Raw genomic sequence first — 19950 nt, 5'->3', positions numbered from 1 at the left:
TTCAAACCAGGGGCGAAAGTATTAAAGAGAATACCACCAATGAGAGGTATTATTTTGCTCTAGCACAAATAGAAAATATTTTTTTTTTAGTTTTTAAAAAGCCTCATGATCGTGGGGCACCTGGGTGGCTCACTGGGTTAAGCCTCTGACTCTTGCTTTTGGCTCAGCTCACGATCTCACAGTCCTGAGAGGGAGCCTTGTGTTGTGCTCTGTGCTGGGGGTGGAGGCTGCTTGAGACTCTCTCTCGCTCTCCGTCTGCCCCTCCCCAGCTTGCACATGTGCACTCTCTCTCAAAAGAAAGTCTCATAATAGACTTCTCTAAAAATAAAGCAAGCTTAATTTTAAGTGTTTTATAGTAAGAAACATTTCACAGCATGTATTTTCCAGATTGCGTATGATAAAATTATAGCACGTATCCAAACACTACTAACTGTTATTTCTTTGATAAGTATGAAATGATGTATGAAGTGAAAACCGACATCAACACACAGTGGCAGGAAGTACGTGATAGGAAATTCACCGTTCCCATAACTGCTGAGGGGGTTTCATCCCAGACACGCTGGTTTTTGTCATTACCAACATGGCCATCAAAGAAAAATGGTATTAATGAAGAAAGATGAGAACTACCTTTATGTTCTCAGGTGGTCGACAGGTTCACAGGAGAAGCTGGTCAGGCACGAAGGAGAGAAAGGAAACCTACACAACTGAGAATAAAAATTATTTTCTTATGCAATAAATCAAAGAAACAAAGTAGACCCCAGAAAGTATTAAAAAGTCAAACTGCAGGCAATCCTAGGATGATATAAGGCGAAGAGAAATGGGCCCATCGTGGGTATGATGGAGTTTATAAAGACGCAACAGGGGCTCCTGGGGGGCTCAGTCAGTTAAGCGACCGGCTTCGGCTCAGGTCATGATCTCGCAGTTTGTGAGTTCAAGCCCCACGTCGGGCTCGCTGCCATCAGCACAGAGCCCGCTTCGGATTCTCTGTCCCCTTCTCTCTGCCCCTCCCCTGCTTGCACTCTTTCAGAAAGGAATAAACAATTTTTAAAAATTAAAAAAAAAAAAAAGATGCAACAAAGTTATGCCCTGTTAGGAAATGATGACAGATGAATCCAGAAAATACCAAAATTAAATGGGTAGGTTCTTTTGGGGGGGCGGGGGGAAAGAATCCAAGATGGAAAGCTGAAAGCTGGCCAGGTTGGGAACACGGTGGCCCAAGGGCTGTCTGGTTATCATTCACCTCCTCTGCAGGCCTCCAGGGTAGATCGCTGTAAGGAATCTCCTTTTAGATCAAAAGACAGACTGACAGAGACACGCACACAGACACACACACTCACACGCCAACTAACCAAGACTCTTAAGCCTACTTACGTATTCCCCAAGTTCAGAATTAACACTGCGGGAAACATGCAGAGGACAATTCTAATGTTTTTGTTTAAAATTTTATTGAAACCCCCTGTCACCCCCTTTCGGCTCCCTAAGTGAAAGTGCATGCAAAGTCCAAGCCTGGAGGTATTCTTTTTAAACTATTTCTTAAATCCCTGGAAATGTGATTGTTAAAACTTGGGGGGAAAGTGAAGCTAGGACAGGGTACACTAAGGACCCGTTTTACTTGCCTGCTTCCTTGCTTATTCACGAGCAGGGCTGGACTCAGAAACCCTTCAATGAAATGGGAAACGTGTCTGCAGTGGAATAATGCTTAATGCGGACTTCCTCCAGCCCCATGACAGGTAAAGGAACGTTTCAGTGAGGCGAAAAAAAGAGCTTAGAAAATTTGGCATCAAGAGGAGGAGAGCTTCCTAAGTTGTTAGGAGAACCTGACAGGTTATCCATAGATTCCAAGTGTTTGGTTAATGCATTTAGGTAAAGAGCATCAGAGTCTCTTCAAGTGCCTTCTGCTTCTGTCATCAGTTTCCTCTTTTGACATCTCCCTTCAATGTCCTCCTGAGGAATCTGCAAGGCCACTTTCCTTGCCTGTGTCTGGGAGGAACTGGCCAGGATAGCTAAGAGTTTTCAGCATCATTTTTCACCTATATCTAGTTGGAGGTATGTGTGTTTAGGGGCTGGGGATGGTTAATGGAAAAATAACAAATGCCTTAGCACCCTTTAATGGCTTTCTACAGTTCACCCTTAGAGCAAGTCCTAAACAAATGACCAATAGTCATTCCTCATTCAGGCCACTAATTTTTTTTTTTTACATAAATTTAGAAAAGATTATCCAAAGGTATTTCACACTGAATAAATCTGGAATGCGCTCAGTTCAAATATTTGGCAAGAACGTTATCAGCTACTGTTCATAATGCCCTGTTGTGAATTAGAGTACGAAAACAGAACTTTGCTTAATTGGCAAGTGGTTGATAGCTGTCCACTCTCTGTAGAAGTGCATCAGAATATCCAGGGGAGTAATACCTGAAAAAGAAAGTTTTCTATTAGATACTTGTGAAAGGATTCATCACAGTAGGCACAAAAGATTCAATGTAAGATATTTATCTAAATTAATTCTATCAGTGAAACCTCAGCTATACCCTGAATAATTAAGCTCCAGTAATGCTTTTTGCATAAGATGAGGGACTGTGAAGGAAGAAAACACCAACTCACAAGACTGAAGGGCTATTAGTGCACAGAACTATTTTCAAAGCAAGATACCTGGATCCAGTGATAGCATCTTCTTATAGAGACTGTTATTATGTTAAATGATTGATGTTGCCTGAGTGAGGACAGCTAATAGGTTTTTTCATAAGTTACACAATACAGTCTTCCGTTACTGATCATTGTCTGCATTCTGATTGCCTTACAGGTTATTCTCACTGTATGTTTTAATCAGATATGGTGACCCATAAAGACAAAAATTTCTGGGTTTATAATTCACATTAAAGAACTATTTAATAAATGGTTTACAAATATCCTATCATACATACTTAGGAAATCGGTCATTTTCATTGATTTGGGGCATCTGTAGTACTAAAGTTTATATTTACCAATTGAACATTTTGTAAAATACATACTATAAAAGTATTAAATATATTGATTAACGCATTATGGTATGCTTCGTATCTGTGGAAAGAATTTACGTGCACATAAAAGTATGTAAAATAAAATTTGGCAGGCATTCTAGAATAACCAGATTAAAAAAAATAAGTAAATGTAATTCAGAACTTTCCAAAACACTCAAAACAATTAAACCTCCTAAGGTATTCTCTCCAGATAAAATCTGATGTTCAAGATTTGCTTTGTCCCCGTTATCTTCTATCTTCAGAGGCGTGACTTAAAAACTCACAATTTATGTTACACTAATTTCTTCTACAATTTGTCCAGTTAAGGTGGACAAGACAGAACAGTATTTTCTCAACAGTGTATTTATAGGCATAGTTAAACAGACACATGCATACATAAAAGATTATCCTCAAAAATGTCTTCTCTCAAGGCATCCTGGCCTTGAAAAAAATTGTCCTTCAGCAGTGGGTCTCTTACACTGGGGAAGTCACGACTGTTTCTGAGTTAGTCACACATTTTCAAACAGGCCTCACCTTCCTAGGCCTGATAAACGGGTCAGACACAAGATAGGTACTTTTTATATTAATGGTAAGAAGTAGATTTAGAAAACCAAAACTTAAAAAATGGTGCTGTTTCATATGGTAGCCACCAGCTACATGTGGCTATCGAGCATTAGAAATATGGCTGGTGTGGGGCACCTGGGTGGCTCCGTCGGTTAAGCATCCAACTCTTGATTTCGGCTCAGGTCGTGACCTCATGAATCGAGATCTCATGGTTCTGAGATCAAGCCCCACATTGGACTCTGCATTGAGCATGGAGCCTGCTTGGGATTCTCTCTCTCCCTGTGTCTCTGTCCCCCAGCCCCCTCCCCTGCTTGCTCATGGGCACGCGTGCTCTTTCTCTTACTCTATCTCAAAATAAGTAAAGAAACTTTTAAAAAATATGGCTAGCATGACTGAGGACCTGAATTTTTATATTTAATCGTAAAAGCTGATACTCCGGTTATTTTAGGTGAAACTTTTAGGTGTCTTTGAAACAACTTATGAATCTACTTTTTCAACTGTAAGCTTTATATAATCTAAATACAGCTAAGTACATCTAATAAAATTTAGCATCTGAATTGAGATGCACTGGAAGTGATAAAATAACCCACCAGATTTCAAAAACTTAGCACGAAAAATGAAATAGCTCATTCATCATTTTTTACATTGATTATAATATAGTCTAGTCTAGGCAACCATCCCGAAGACAGAGGAGTTCCAAAAATACCTTCCTGCGGTGGAATGGGCCAGGATTAGAACTCAGGCCTTCCAACATCTAGCCCTGAGCTGCTTCCTTCTCATCCCACCAACTACCTTCATTAGAGATTTTTAAATACGGCAGTACGAAACAAATGCTTAGGCTAATAACAGCTGGAAGAACGTATCCATTGATAATCTGTATCATAAGGAATAATTAGTTCTAAAATAGTCACCCAATGATTCTTGAGAATTATACGATTACAAAAATAAAACCATTCCAAGTTTATATTTGTCCACTTTCATAGACAATGTTTCAAAAATTTCTACAAAACACCTTTAAGTTCTATAGAACCTAATTCTTTACAAAATATAACAAACATGAAGAAGCTAATTAGAATTCTTCATGGTAATTAGCCAATTTTTAAATGTTTGAGAGGGAGAATGCAGGCTGGGGAGGGGCAGAGAGAGGGGGATAGAGAGAAAAACCCAAGCAGGCTCCACGCTCAGTATGGACAGAGCCCGATGCGGGGCTGAATCCCACAACCACAAGATCACGTCCCGAGCCGAAATCAAGAATTGGATGCTTAACCAACTGAGCCGCCCAGGTGCCCTGATAATTGGCTAATTTTTAAAATGGAATCCCAGATCACAGATTTGAGGTTAATATTGTGAGGTTAAATGTGAGGTTAAAATTTTACAATGGTATTATAAGCTAAATAGAATGGGAGGTTAAAATTTTATGGTGGTATTTTGACAAAGCTCCAGATTACATTCTAATATGACAGAGTTTTCATTTTCCTTTAGTGCTCTGGAAAGTGATTCCAGAAAGGAGTAAAAAGAAGACTGCTATTCAAGGAAGTACCTTACTTTTGGTTAATTCTAATAGGTCATTCCATTTTGGGCCCTTTAGTTTCTTTTTTCCTTCATCTTTCTATAATTTTGTTTATGTATTCAGTACAACACCCAGTGCTCATCACAAGTGCCCTCCTTAGTACCCATCGCCCATCTAGCCCATCTCCCACCCACCTCCCTCCATCAACCCTCAGTTTGTTCTGTCGTTAAGAGTCTCTTATGGTTAGGGGCGCCTGGGTGGCTCAGTCGGTTGAGCGACTGACTTCGGCTCAGGTCATGATCTCACAGTTAGTGACGTCAAGCCCGCATTGGGCTCTGTGTTGACAGCTCGGAGCTTCAGACTCTGTCTGCCCTTCTCTCTCTGCCCCTCCCCTCCTTGTGCTCTGTCTCTGTCTCTCAAAAATAAATGTAATTAAAAAAAAAAAAAGAGTCTCTTGTGGTTTGTTTCCCTCTCTTCTCTCCTCCCACCTTCCCATATGTTCATCTGTTTTGTTTCTTAAATTCCACATGAGTGAAATCATATGGTATTTGTTTTCGCTTAGCATGATAAATTCTAGCTCCATCCACGTCACTGCAAATGGCAAGATTTCATTCTTTTTGATGGCTGAGTAATATTCCATTGCATATTACCACCATACACCACATCTTCTTTATCCAAAACTTAAAGAATGTATGCAAATTATTTTTATTTTCTTTTCCTGGTAAAAGATATTCATATTTCATTCATTTAATGGTTATACACATATTTGGTTTGTTATATTAGCTTTTTGTATATTTTATTTGTATATTATATATAGTAGATATACATTTATGATATACTATTCCTTTGATATGCTTTTTTAAATAGTAATATTTTTAAAGCTAACTTACTGGAACTCTTTTAGTCAAGCAGTCATAAACCTCACAAAAGTACCTGAATTGTACCCCTGGAAAGAACTTACTGGAAGAATATATATGAAAAGAAGACAAATTTTAACCTTAAAATTATTATGTGCTTTTACAATGAGTGTTACCACATATTGATATTAAATAGGAGGAAGTATATTAAACATTGGTTTAAACATTGCAAAATTTATATTCTCTAATATTAAGTAGAGAAAATAAGAAATGAAAGTGGGATTAGACAAATACAGATAAATGTGTAGACAGATAGTAGACAAATACAGATAAACATTCTTGAATGTTTATGGGCATTTTTCAAAACTCAGATGTTTAAATCATTCTATCTTTTCTTGGTAACTTTGCTCTTATTTATTTTGGTATTAGTGGTATAGTACTTTTGACTTAAAAGGATTGAGGCTTAGGTTTAACGCTCTACAAATCAATCTTATTAAAACAATTAATCTTGAAGAGAACTAACTGCTACATTACTATGAGGCACCTGCAAATCACAAACATGATTTTTTTTCAAACATAGATAGTAACTTTCTTTTTGCCACTCAACATCTCTTTCCTATTTGTTAGACTCCTATTAATATAAATGTGAGCCTAAGGCAGAAAAATAATATGCAGGAAACCATGAAAATCAGAATCCATAGGCCCTTTCTAAATCAAGTTCACATTAAAGACTGTTAATTTAACTTGGACTCTGCATTCGGGTGCTCTTTAATAAAGCATGTGTTAGTATAGATATGTCTCAAATGACATTCCAGTTTGACTTGGAGATGTGTGTCAATCAGAACATTATTAAATTTGAGGGGGGAAAAGAGATCAAGGTAGAATTAAAGGTACACGTTGGTCTTATGTAGTAATTCCAAGACCACGTGTTGACACGGTGGATATAAAATCCAGACCTCAAAACAGAAAGCCCACATTATAATTCTGAACTTCTCAAAGTCCTTTTTTCCCACCTTACTATCTCCTCCGGGTAACAGCTGTTAATACTGTTGATGTATTCTTGGAGCAGAGAGCCGGGTCCTGCCTTTATCTCTTGAACCTTTTTCAGTCCACCACTTGTTACAAAAAGTCGTCGAGCTTTGCTGTCATGTGGCAGTACCTTGAAAAGTCAAGCACGTAAAATTGTCAGCTTTCCTTTTCCAAGTGGGATTATTGCTAGTGAAAAGAAAGAATATAGCTGAGGAAATGTAAAAGAGAATTTATGTGCAATATATCTGTAACATAATGAACCTAAGTTTGCTGCCGGTTAGAAGTAAAATGTAGTCTTTTTAGAAATGTATCAGTTCCTAGGAGTCTAGTGCTCTGGTATCGTTTGCTTAAGAAGACACAGGGGCACCTGGGTGGCTCAGTCGGTTAAGCGTCCGACTCTTGACTTCAGTCCAGGTCATGATCTCACGGTTTGTGAGTTCAAGCCCCACAGTGCAGGACCTGCTTGGGGTTCTTTCTCTCTCTCCCTCTCTCGCTCTCAAAAATAAACAGATAAACTTAAAAAAGAAAAGAACACAAAATTCTGCCTGAAGCAAATACTCCCAAAGGCACATTTTTGTAAGAGTATATGCTATGTGGTACTTGTCTTTATTTTAACGTCCACAAATCCCATTGGTTTAGTGGATTTTGAACTCAGTTTTATTTTGAACTCAGTTCAGGTCAGTCTTCATTTTCTTAGCAAGTTCAATAAAACTAGAATACCTCACTCAGTCGCCTTCAAGACTAGACCATAAAATAAAACGTTCAGAGATCATGTCAGCTGTTCCTTCTCAAAGAGCTGATGACTCTGTAGATGGGCCACTCAGCAACCCACTCCCTTCCCCTTTTAGTTGATCAAAATCGCTGCTCAGTTTCTTAACTAGTACCCGGGGCGGGGGGACGGATTTGGCTTGTTCTTTAGAAGCGGAAGCAGAACTTAAGTGTTGGACACACACAACCGTATCCCGAGGCAACCATATCCCGAGGAATGTGAAACCTTCTGCTGTCCAGTGACTCAGGTGCTTGAGGGTCAGCCAAGCTGTTGGAGATCATGGAAGACAGAGAGAGAGCTGAAGGCTGTTGAAAGATAGTACTGTCTTTCAGATGAATACCTTAAACTAGACCTAAGCAGGTACAGGACCTAGTTTAAAAGTTGTAACAATATATAGTTTTCGTTCGTCATTGTTTGGAGAAATCTAGTATGTGAAGAGTAGTACCTCCTTTACGTTAGCTTTATAACCATTCAGAGGAATTTGGCCCCCATCTATGTGCATTAGTTTATGAAAGTCAACCTTAAGCACTTCTGTGTTTTATTTCTTAAAAAAATCGTGTGGTTTTCAGTGGCGGGAGGGGGGGTGAGTGTTTAATATGTGCCTGAGATTAAGCTACACTCTTTACGTATAACATCTCATTTAATCTTTATAATGACCTTATAAAACAGGAACTCTTATTACCCCCTGTTTTATGGGTAAGCCTACTAAGGTTTAGGGAGGTCAAGGGTTTGCTAAAGATATTACAGCTGGTAAATGGGAAATCCGGGCCCTCCAGCTCCAGAGCCTGAGCTCATAACCACTCTGGGATGCTACTTCCAGAGACCCCGTTTTCTTAAATGAAATCTCCTGAGCACCATTTAATCGGTTCTTTACAGCCTGAGTTACCATCCTGGCCCTCGATGGCCGTGGGAACACCATCATTCTTTCTCGGCCTTTGCTAGCAGCAGTCAGTCAGTCCTGCTGGCTAAGCCCACGTCCAGCAGCTTGACCTTTCTACCTTACTACTTTTAATCTGCCATGATCTAAGAAATATGGTGGCTATATTTGTTAAAACCGTTCGGAAAATGAGTCAATAAACTCTAAATGACGCTCTGAAAGCATCTCCAGAAGAGTGCACGGACTTTGTCATACGTGGCCCAGAGACCTTTTTATTTTTCTTTAGAAGATCTTTGCGGTGTTCCCAGATGAGTGAGACCAACAGACACCAGGATAATTGCTAAATTACCTATCACTATAAACTGTCTGTATTATGGGGTTTTTATATGTTGACGTACTGTCTTCTCCTCAAGAACACTAAAAAGGACAGTAGAGGCTGTGAGGAAAATGTGAAGGAGGGAGTATGAATTATTTGTGTGTGAATCTTTTTTAGCTTACGTGAATGTTACTAACCTGTGTTGCCTTCCCTGTCGCGAGTCAGTGAGAGCTAAGGAGTAAAGCCCTGCCCCCATCTCTCGGAAGGAGACATTGACCCAACGGGGGGAAAAAGAAATTAACAAGTCATTGAAATGTTCTTCCCCCACTTTCAGAAAAGAGAGCATCTCTTACCTTACTGAACTGTCCAACCACGTGCTTCAGGATATTGGGGGGCGCATCATACAGAAACGGCTCAAGGGCCGGTAAATAGGTGCATTTTTGTAGGATACTCTTTATGGCTTTCTTACTCTATTGAAATGCAAAGCAAAATACAGACCAAAGTAATAATCAAAGCGTGACCAAAATTCATGGCTCATGTTCCTAGAATTTGAAAATACAGTGAATTTCCAGTCCAACCTGCAGGTGTTTCATTGTTTAAGATGGGTGTCAGAAAAATTTCTATCTAGAAAATTTTTTGGGGGGGTTTCACCTACCTGCCGGTTGCCTTCATGTTAAATTTTAGAATGTGCGGTGTATTACTGATCTCTTAAAATAACCTATGAGCAAAGTAAAATTAAGCATAAAGCTATAGACTCTAAATTAATATGTATTATATCTTATTCGTGTAAAACTTTGTATATGTTAAGCCATGAGAGCACCAATATGTCCTATTCCTTCCAACCAACAGGTAGAAAACACTCAGTTCATTGTAGAAAGTCATTATCAAACATTCTGTGTTCTCTAAAAGGTTTCATGACTTCTAGGTATATAGTCAGAAAGGTTCTATGTGCATAATTCAGTGAACATTTGCAGATGTGAAACTGCCCCATTCACAAAGATCGACCCGACCATACGGGAGAGGTCCCCTCAGCAGCAGGGAAGGTATTATCCACAAGCTCAAGAACAGGTACTTCCCCCCTGTCCCCAGCACTTTGTATTTCACAGTGACACCAAGTGTGGCTGAAGAAGGGTCCTGATGTGACTGTAGCGCATCCCTGAGGCCACCTCTAAGGCCACGGCTGGTTGTGATTCTGTTTCCTTGTATTAAAGCCTGCCCCCTTCACTTCGGAAGGCTCCCCAGTCAGGTTGGCCCACAGCTGTTTCCCCCTGGAATCCCACACCTGCTTGTATGTGGTTTTGTGCTTCCTTCCTCCGATCACCCATTCCCTCTCAGGCCTTAGCCAACCTGGTCTTCTGCGATCCTACTACTGAATGTTTAACAGTGCTTTTGAAATGTCAAGGAGCGTTCTGATTCTCACATCATGAATTTTACAATTGGCAAAATTGTAAATTCAGGAAAAACTTTCATCACATTTGTGCTATCAGTAAAGGCCCTGTTAATTTTATGGTTTCCCAGAACCCCGGGCTAAGCAGTTCTGCATAATTTCTCTCTCCATACGTTTGTCCTCAAACGTTGTTTCATAAACTAGATGAAATAAAGCAAGGAAGGTAAGAAACGCAACCCAACTGTCTTCCACAAGTAAGTTGGGACTAAACTTTCAGTCCCCGACACACCTAGTTATATCTTTGTGAGCCGTCTTAGGATCATGGTGACCTCAGCAGGCTGACAAATTTAACTTAACCACTACTGGTGATAAGGTCTACTAATTGTGTAACACAGATCACAACCACTGTACCATGGTGATATATGTCGAGTTATTAACTGAGAATTCTAGAAAAGAGTCTAATGATCCTAGAAATTCACTGAACTTTACTATCCTTTGTCAAGAAGTATACTTGATTTATGACTCCATACTTCTAGAAAGTATATTAATTAATATTTTATTAACTTGTCAATTTCTGGGCTTTAGATTTTTTAACAACCCTTATTGAAATATAACATACCGTAAATTCACTCATTTTAAGTACATAATTCAGTGGATTTTTAGTAAATTTACAGAGCGGTACAACTCTCACCACAACCTAATTTTTAGAACATCTTTATCATCCCAGCAAGGAACTTCATTCCATTTGTAGTGACTCCCCCACCAGCCCTGGGCAACTTCTAACCTACTTCCTGTCTATAAATTTTATTTTTCTGGACCATTCATGTAAGTGGAATCATAAAATCTGTGAACTTTGGAGTCTGGTGTCTTTCACTAAGTGTAATGTTTTTGGGGTTCATCCATGTGATAGCATTACTATTTTGAGAAATTGCCAGACTGGTTTTCAATGTGACTGCAACATTTTACATTTCCACCAGTAATGTAAGAAGGTGCGAAGGTTCGAGACTCTCCAAATAATGATCGACACTTGGTACTGTCTTATTAATTGTAGCCGTTCTTGTGGGTGTGAATTAATAGCTCATTATGGTTTTGACTTGCATTTCTGTAGTGACTAATGAGGTTGAACGTTGTTTCACATACTGATTGGTCATTTGTTGGTAAAACGTTTATTCAGATCTTTTGCCCATTGTTTAAGTGGGTCATTTGTCTTCTTATTTTTGAGTTGTAAGAGCCCTTTATGTATTTTGAATACAGGTATTTTCTTGAATGTATTATTTGCAAATTATTTTTTCAAGTCTGTGGCTTGTTTGTTTTTTTTTTTTAATTTTCTTAATGGTGTCTTTGAAAGCGTACAAGCTTTCCATTTTGATAAAAACCACAAGATGAATGTTTTTGTTTATCACTTGTGTTTAGGTGTCATTTCTAAGAAATTAATGCCTAAACCAAGATTTCTTCTAAGAGTTTTGTACTCTTATATGTAGATCTATGATCCATTTTTAGTTAATTCTTGTATATGGTATGAGATAGGGGTCCAAATTAATATTTTATGTTTGAGGATATAATAATTGTCTCAGTGCCATTTGCTGAAAAGACTTAATCCTTTTCACATTAAATTGCCTTGGAACCTTTGTGAAAAATCAATTGACCGTAAAAGGGTCTATTTCAGATTTTCAGAATTCAGTTACATTGATATATGTACCATATATCTTGATTACCATACTATCTTGATTGTTGTAGCTTTGTAGTAAGTTTTCAAATTGGGCAGTATAAGTCTCTTTACAAGATTGTTTTGACTAGTCTGGTCCTTTGCATTTCCATATGAATTTTAGGATCAGTTTCTCAAGTTCAGGGGAGAGGGGAAGCCAGTTGGGATTATGACAGAGATTGTATTGAATATATAGATCAATTTGGGCAGTGTTTCCATCTGAACAATATCGAATCTTCCAGTGCATGAACATGGAAGGTCTCTCTCCATTTATTCTGACCTTCTTTAACTTTTTTCAGCAACGTTTGGTAGTTTTCAGTGTAGAAATCTATACTTCTCTTATTAAATTTATGCCTAAGTATTTTATTCTTTTTGATACTACTGTGAATGAAACTACTGTCTTAATTTCATATATTTTTAAGTTTATTTATAATCCCTATACCCATCGTGGACCTTGAACCCATGACCCCGAGATCAACAGTCGCCCGCTCCACCGACTGAGTCAGCTAGGCACCCCTCATATTTAAATTGTTTATTACCAGCATATGAACCTATGATATATTTTAATATACTGATTTTATATCTGGTGATCTTGAACTCTTACTAGTTCTAGTATTTGTGTGTGTGTGTGTGTGTGTGTGTGTGTGTGTGTGTGTGTGTGTGTATTCCTTAGGATTTTCTACACACAAGATCATGTCATATGTTGGGTTTAAAATTGATTAGCCTTTAGAAAATATGCCTAATGGGGGCACCTGGGTGGCTCAGTTGGTTAAGCGCCCAACTTCGGCTCAGGTCATGATCTCATAGCTCGTGAGTTCGAGCCCTGCATCGGGCTCTGTGCTGACAGCTCAGAGCCTGGAGCCTGCTTCGGATTCTGTGTATCCCTCTCTCTCTGCCCCTCCCTCAATCACACTCTGTCTCTCTCTCCACTTCAAACATAAATTTTAAAAAAAATTTAAAAAGATTAAAAAAGAAAATATGCCTTATGTTTGGTTATTTATGGCAGTGAACAAAATAAAATAGTTCTTACAACTTCATACTCTGAATTATAGAGAATGTATATGGTGTAAACAAACTCTTTTATTTCAGTAAATCAAGTAATTTATTACTTTGAAATAATACTAGATTATGGATTTTTCTAATTGTCACAGCATTTAGTAGCTAGTGTTTGTCCTTAAATATACATAATATATGATGACATCAGAGAAGGAGTCATGAACTGTCTATTTAGGGCAACTTGGGTTTGAGCCAGGTTTTCCTATAAAGTAGCATACCACGTACAGGTCTATATTCATTCATTTTTCTGTCATCTCTAAAAGCTGACTCTGTCCACATTAATAAAAACTATTGTAAAACCCACAGTAAGCGACCAGCAACACTATTTTTTAATCTCTTCACAACACACATAAGAATAGTAATTAACAAGATGAAATTGTCAATACTTGATACGACTTCAATTGTTTTTCACAGAAAACAAAAGAAATAACAAAAATTATTGTTGCTCTCCTTAATGGATGATCATTAATGAAAACTGCCTAAAATGAATAATGTTTCTTATTCAAAAATTAATTTTGTTCTGAAAGCACTGTAGCCCAAAGAGTCACAGTTATTAAAAGGAAGGGGGAACATAAATCTTCATGACCTTGTGTTAGGCAAAGTCTTTTTAGACTGGGCTCCAGAAGGGCGAGCAACAACAGAAAAAACAAACTGAACCCCATTAAAACACTGTCAATAAACTGATGACCACCCATAGAATGGAAGAAAATACTTGTAAATCATACCTCTGATAAGAATTTGTATTTGAGATATATAAAGAACTCCTACTCAGTAATAAAAAGGTAACAGCCCAAGTTAAAAATGGGCCAAGTGTCTGATTAGACACTTCTCCAAAGAAGATATACAAATGGCCAATAAGCACATCAAAAGATTTTTCAGCATCATTAGCCATCAGGGAAATGCAGATCAAAACCACACTGAGATACCAATTCACACTTACCAGGAGAGCTATAATGAAGAAACAAAGGTAATAACCAGTCTCAACAAGAATGTGGAAAAATTGGAACCCCATACACTGCTGGTGGGAATATAGGAAATGGTGCAGCCACGTTGGAAGGCAGTTTGGCCGTTCCTCAAAGTGTTAAAAAGAGTTATGATATGACCTCGCAGATGCCACTCCTAGGTTTATACCCAAGAGAAATGAAAACATACATCCACACACAAACTTGTACAATATGTTCACAGCAGCATTATTCATGATAATAAAAGAGTAGAAGCAACCCGAATGTCCATTAACTGGTGAATGGGTAAACAACATGTAGTATGGTGATGCAATGGAATATTATTTGACAATGAAAAGGAACGAAATATGGATGAACCTTGAAAGTTACGCTAAGTGACAGGAAGCCAGGCACCAAAGACCACATACAATGTATGATTCCATTAAAATTTTTTTAACGTTTACTTATTATTGAGAGACAGAGAGAGACAGAGCATGAACATGGGAGGGACAGTGAGAGGGGGAAGACACAGAATCCGAAGCAGGATCCAGGCCCTGAGCTGTCAGCACAGAGCCCGACGCCGGGCTCGAACTCACAAACCGCGAAGTCATGACCTGAGCCAAAGTCAGATGCTTAACCGACTGAGCCACCCAGGCGCCCCTGTGTAATTCCATTTAAATGAAGTGTCCAGAAGAGGCAAATCTCCAAAGACAGAAAGTAAATTAATGGTTGCCTGGAGCTAAGCAGGGAGGGTATGGAGTGACTGCTAAGGGGGGGAATGAAAACGTTCTAAAATTCGATTGTGGGGACGACTGCATCTGTGAATGTACTAAAACCATTGAACTGTATACTTTAAGTGGGTGAATTATATGGCGTATGAACTATATTTCAATAAAGCTGCTAAAAAACGAAGGGAGACGACTGTGATGGGAAGAACACAATAATTAAGTCATGTTAGAAATACTTTCGTAACGAAGGTCATCGAATGAACCTACTCAGATGCCAACCTAAGATGGACCATTTCAGTATGATGCCCCTAAATCAAAACAAATGAAAAGGCAACTGTGTGAACAGTTTCAAAATGTATGTAGGTGAGCTTGTTAGATAAAAGTTAGATTTTTTTTTTCAGCTTTTAATAAGGCATTTGAAATAACTTAGGTGCAGGCAGATAGAAGGCTCTGTGTGAAAACATGCGAGCAATTCCAAGGGACTGCTCATTGGTTCTCCTGGATCAGAACCAATTAGAGAATGCTTACAGAAGCTGACCTGCCTTTGGGACAAAATGAACTTCAACGTGGCCTTTAATGTGAAAGCTGCCACAGAGTAACAAATGAGAAATACCACTAGACGGTTCCTAAAGCTCTTGGATACATTTTTCCCTACTGAGATAATGTCAAATCAAACAGACTTGGACTGTCATTGTAAAGCCCTTAAAACAACCAAGGTGAGAATCCAAGAAACCTTGGGGAAGCAGAAATAATAACCAAGTCCCTACAATAAGAAAATATTTGGATGGACTTAAAAAGCCTTGGAAAGATTGCTGACAGGATTGCTGGGTATTAATTTAATACCCACTGTATTTCCTGAAAATAAATATTGTATCAAACATAGACAAAAGGAACCTTAACTTCTATTAGTAAACCTGAATGTTTGAATAAAACTAATTTTGTTAAACTTACACACAATAAAAACAATCTTATTTCAAAAGGTGAAGTTCTCAAACTTATTTTACTCTAGTGATATTTATACAACCTAACATGATAACGATGCATTAAAAACCAAGTTATATAAACTTAGTAGCATATAAAAAGTATACAGTGCTAAGACACTATTTATAAGGGTTTCTCAAACTATAATTACTCTTGACTCCGCGATTAATTATTCAGTCTATAGCTAACATATGCCTTTATTTCTAAAACGTACAGGAAAATATTATTATTATATTATTATTTTATTATTTTATAAATAATAATTTATAAATTATACTATAAATATATGTTAATATATAATATATAAATATATAAATAAATAATAATAATTTATAAATAAATAATTTCTATTATTTTATTATTATGTTATTACATATCGGGCACAGCTTGTACCTGTGGAGACCCTGCTAGGGGAGGCCGTAGTCTTTGGACCGCTAGAGGTCAGGGTGGGAAGGGTAAGAAATGAGGAGGGAGGTGGGGGGGAGGGGGGAGTGGAGGTGCGAATGAGAGAAAAGAGGGAGGAAGAAAAGGCAAGCATGGTGATGGGTTAAAAAAATATGAGGCAAAAAGAGAACTACATACATAAGTTGAAATGATACATATGTAAATCAGCTGTACTTGGACAACTCAAAACTGGAAAGGCGATTGTGGTTTCTCACCAGAAAGCCAAAGAGTCACAGAACTGTTAGCCAGGGAAAGGCCTTGGCATATTGTCAGTCTTCCTCTCTACCAAGCACTGCCAGCCAGCATCCACTCGACACTGGAGAAATGTAAGGGAAGCCCTGAATCTATTAAATCATTGCTGTGATCTGGAAAGTCTTACAAAAATTGAAAAACTGTTAGTCTTAGAAGTAAACTTCCCTCGATGAATCTGTAGTGAAATAACGTGTAAATACAACCAAACAAACATAAATTCACTTTTATAAGTTTATAAAGCCAACAAGCGATTCTGTAACTTTCAGAACCCCTCAGCTGTGTAGTTCAAGTAAATTTCCTGCCTTGTTACACCATCTAAAGTTGCTTCAGCAAACATGCTTTCCGATTTGTTAATTTATTGTTTTAACTAAAATTTCAATGGAATTTAACTTACTATTGTTAGGTTATTTTGAATTATTATCTTTTCTGTGCACTTTCCTCAGTCCAAGTCAATTCTGCAAACTGCTTTCAGAAAAGTATAGGGACTATCCTGGGAAACATTTTTTCTTTCTTTGAAATTCTAAAACTATTAACCCATCCTAATGAAACTCATGCTTTGTGAATCTTTCTAGTAGCTGGTAATATTTTTTCAGAAAGCTTGTCTTTTTTAAAAATACTTGATTTAGGGCACCTGGGTGGCTCAGTTGGTTACGTGTCCAACTTTGGTTCAGGTCATGATCTCACAGTTTGTGGGTTTGAGCCCCGCATCAGACTCTGTGCTGACAGCTCGGAGCCTGGAGCCTGCTTTGGATTCTGTGTCTCCCTCTCTCTCTCTCTCAAAAAAAAAAAAAAAATTTTTTTTTAAAATGTTAATGCATGATATATAAATGTTTAACTTAGTGAATCTTATGGACATTTTTCTTTTAAGGAACAAACATAAAACATATAATTAAAAGATCAAGCAGACTTGGAGTTAGAAGAGGTATATCATGGCTTCAGGAATACCCTCCGACCACTTGTATTATACCTTTGGAAAGCACCTTAAATTCTTTTAGACTGAATTTTTTAATGTTAACCGGACCAAAGTTCTAACCAATTCCACCTCCAGAACCCTATTATTCAATTCCGATTCCATAAGAAAAGTCAACGTGAATGCAGAATGCAAAACCCAGTCATTCACTTTACAAACCACACTGCACCTATAGAGAACTTTCTTTAAAATACATCACTGACTTAAAAAAAATATATATATATATATACATACATATATATATACATATGATATATATATCTATATACATATATAGATCATATGTATAGATCATACATATATAGATATCATATATAGATATCTGATATAGATCATATATATAGATCATCACATATATAGATCATACATATATAGATCTATATACATACATAGATCATATATATATATATATATATACATATATATATCACTGACTTTTGGAGATAAGGGTGACTCATTTTCAAAGAAAAGCCACCTCGACCTCAGTTCTTCTGACAAGTTTGTATTTCTTGACTAATAAGATCAGCATGATCCCTAATGATAACTTAACACCTTTAAAATGACATTAATTTTAAGAATGGGTCAGGTCTAGCAAATTTTCATCCAGCTGTTAAAAAGGAAGCGCTTACCTTTGTCTGAAGATCCTCTGAACTCTCTGGGGACATGTACAGCGAAAGCAGAACGGGCAGAGTGTTTGTGACGGCAACGGCCCGCGCGTGCTCCGGGGTATGTCTCCCAATCTGTCCTAGGGCCCAGGCGGCCGCAGCCTTAATGTGATCTTCTGGCTCTTCGGACAGGCAGACCGACAACTGGGGCACAGCCTGCAGCGTCCATCAAAAGAGCGAGTGGTATGAATCCAGAGCGGGATTAAAGAGTCTCCCGTGTCTCCCAAACATGAGAAGGCACCATTTTGGCCTTGATCCTTTTTTTCCTCAACGGTTCGATAAATGAGCACATCACAGGGGCTGTCATTTTTCAAGTCAATAAAATGACTAGAACTAATTTACCTTAATTATCTGTAACAATCCAACTAAACTAAGAACATCTCTGCTAGCGTTTCCTCCCCAAATAGGCCTTTAACCAAACAACAGATGTCCCAGGCTAGCATATTATGGGCAAAACCAGATTCCACTGTGACAAAATAAAAGTGCTCAGGGTTCTGAAACCTTTTATTGGCCTTTGTTTAGAAAGTTAATTTAGAATCCTTTAAAAAAAATCACCTTTCACCAAGTATAATAGATCTGACAACAAAATAACTACTATAGATCCAAAATTACAAGAACGAGCCAGAGATTCCATTTAAGTAACATTTAGATGAAGTACCTTCACTAAAAACTTTCCTGAATACTAAATAATTTTCACTTATTTTGGCTAACTTTTAAACGATAGTTTTTTCCGTTTTAACATGATTAAATGTCAAAGTAGAAATGATTACTTTTTTTTTAATTTTTTTTTTAACGTTTTATTTATTTTTGAGACAGAGAGAGACAGAGCATGAACGGGGGAGGGGCAGAGAGAGAGGGAGACACAGAATCGAAAGCAGGCTCCAGGCTCTGAGCCATCAGCCCAGAGCCCGACGCGGGGCTCGAACCCACGGACCGTGAGATCGTGACCTGAGCTGAAGTCGGCCGCTTAACCGACTGAGCCACCCAGGCGCCCCTGATTACTTCTGTTATACAGATAGCATGTGCTTATATTTTGCTCAGGCTTCACTTTTATCTCGATACTCAAAGCAGAATTAACTAACGGGTCTCAAAGACACCATAGTTTATATACCCAAGGAAGACTCAAATAACCAAATCAATTTATAATTCCAAATTCTGTACAGGCATAACTTCCTAACTCATTTGAGACTATAATAATTATCACCTCAGGGCGCCTGGGTGGCTCAGTCGGTTAAGCATCTGACACTTGATTTTGGCTCAGGTCACGATCTCACGGTTCATGGGTTCAAACCCCGCATCAGGCTCCGCACTGACAAGTGCAGATCCTGTTTGGGATTCTGTCTCCCTCTCTCTGCCCCTCTCCTGCTGATGCGTGTTCTCTCTCTCTCTCTCTCTCTCTCTCAAAATAAATAAATAAAACTTAAAAAAATTTAGTCATAAAAAAAGGATAATTATCACCTTAAATTTAGTATCATAAAAGCCAATCTTGTCACATGGTCAGGCTACCATAGCAAAGGCCAAATGATCATGTATACGTTCTTTTTGTCTGCCTGTATTTATTTATTTTTTTAAAAGTTCATTTATGTATTTTGAGAGAGAGAGAGGGTGAGTGTATGAGCAGGAGAGGGGCAGAGAGAGAGAGAATCCCAAGCAGGCTCTGCCCTGTCAGCACAGAGTCCGATGTGGGGCTTGAACTCACAAATCACGATCTGAGCTGAAACCAAGAGCCAGGCGCTTAACCAACTGAGCCACCCAGGCGTCCCTTGTCTGCCTTTAAATTTGGTTATTAGTAAGACCAATTTCCTGAAGAAACCTGCCATATCTCTTCACTGGCTTCCTTCTTACAACTAAAAATGTGCATCTGCCAATACGAAAAAGGTCAGATCTGTCTGCAGAGTGAGGAACC

General features: G+C 38.2%; 1 protein-coding gene across 1 annotated transcript in view; it reads right to left on the bottom strand.

Moving 5' to 3' along the window:
* Positions 1-2167: 2167 nt before the first annotated feature.
* Positions 2168-19950, bottom strand: part of SPAG6 (sperm associated antigen 6) — a 64785-nt gene continuing 47002 nt past the window's right edge. Inside the window, exons 8-11 of the mRNA XM_047868301.1 lie at positions 18009-18200; positions 9269-9385; positions 6938-7083; positions 2168-2409 (exon numbers count right to left, since the gene is read on the bottom strand). Of these exons, the coding sequence (XP_047724257.1) occupies positions 2340-2409; positions 6938-7083; positions 9269-9385; positions 18009-18200 (525 nt within the window). The 3' untranslated portion in view covers positions 2168-2339. The remainder of the gene's footprint in view (positions 2410-6937; positions 7084-9268; positions 9386-18008; positions 18201-19950) is intronic.

This window comes from Prionailurus viverrinus, chromosome B4 (assembly GCF_022837055.1).
Source record: "Prionailurus viverrinus isolate Anna chromosome B4, UM_Priviv_1.0, whole genome shotgun sequence".
NCBI lineage: Eukaryota > Metazoa > Chordata > Mammalia > Carnivora > Felidae > Prionailurus > Prionailurus viverrinus.
This window is presented reverse-complemented; position numbering and strand designations above follow the sequence as displayed.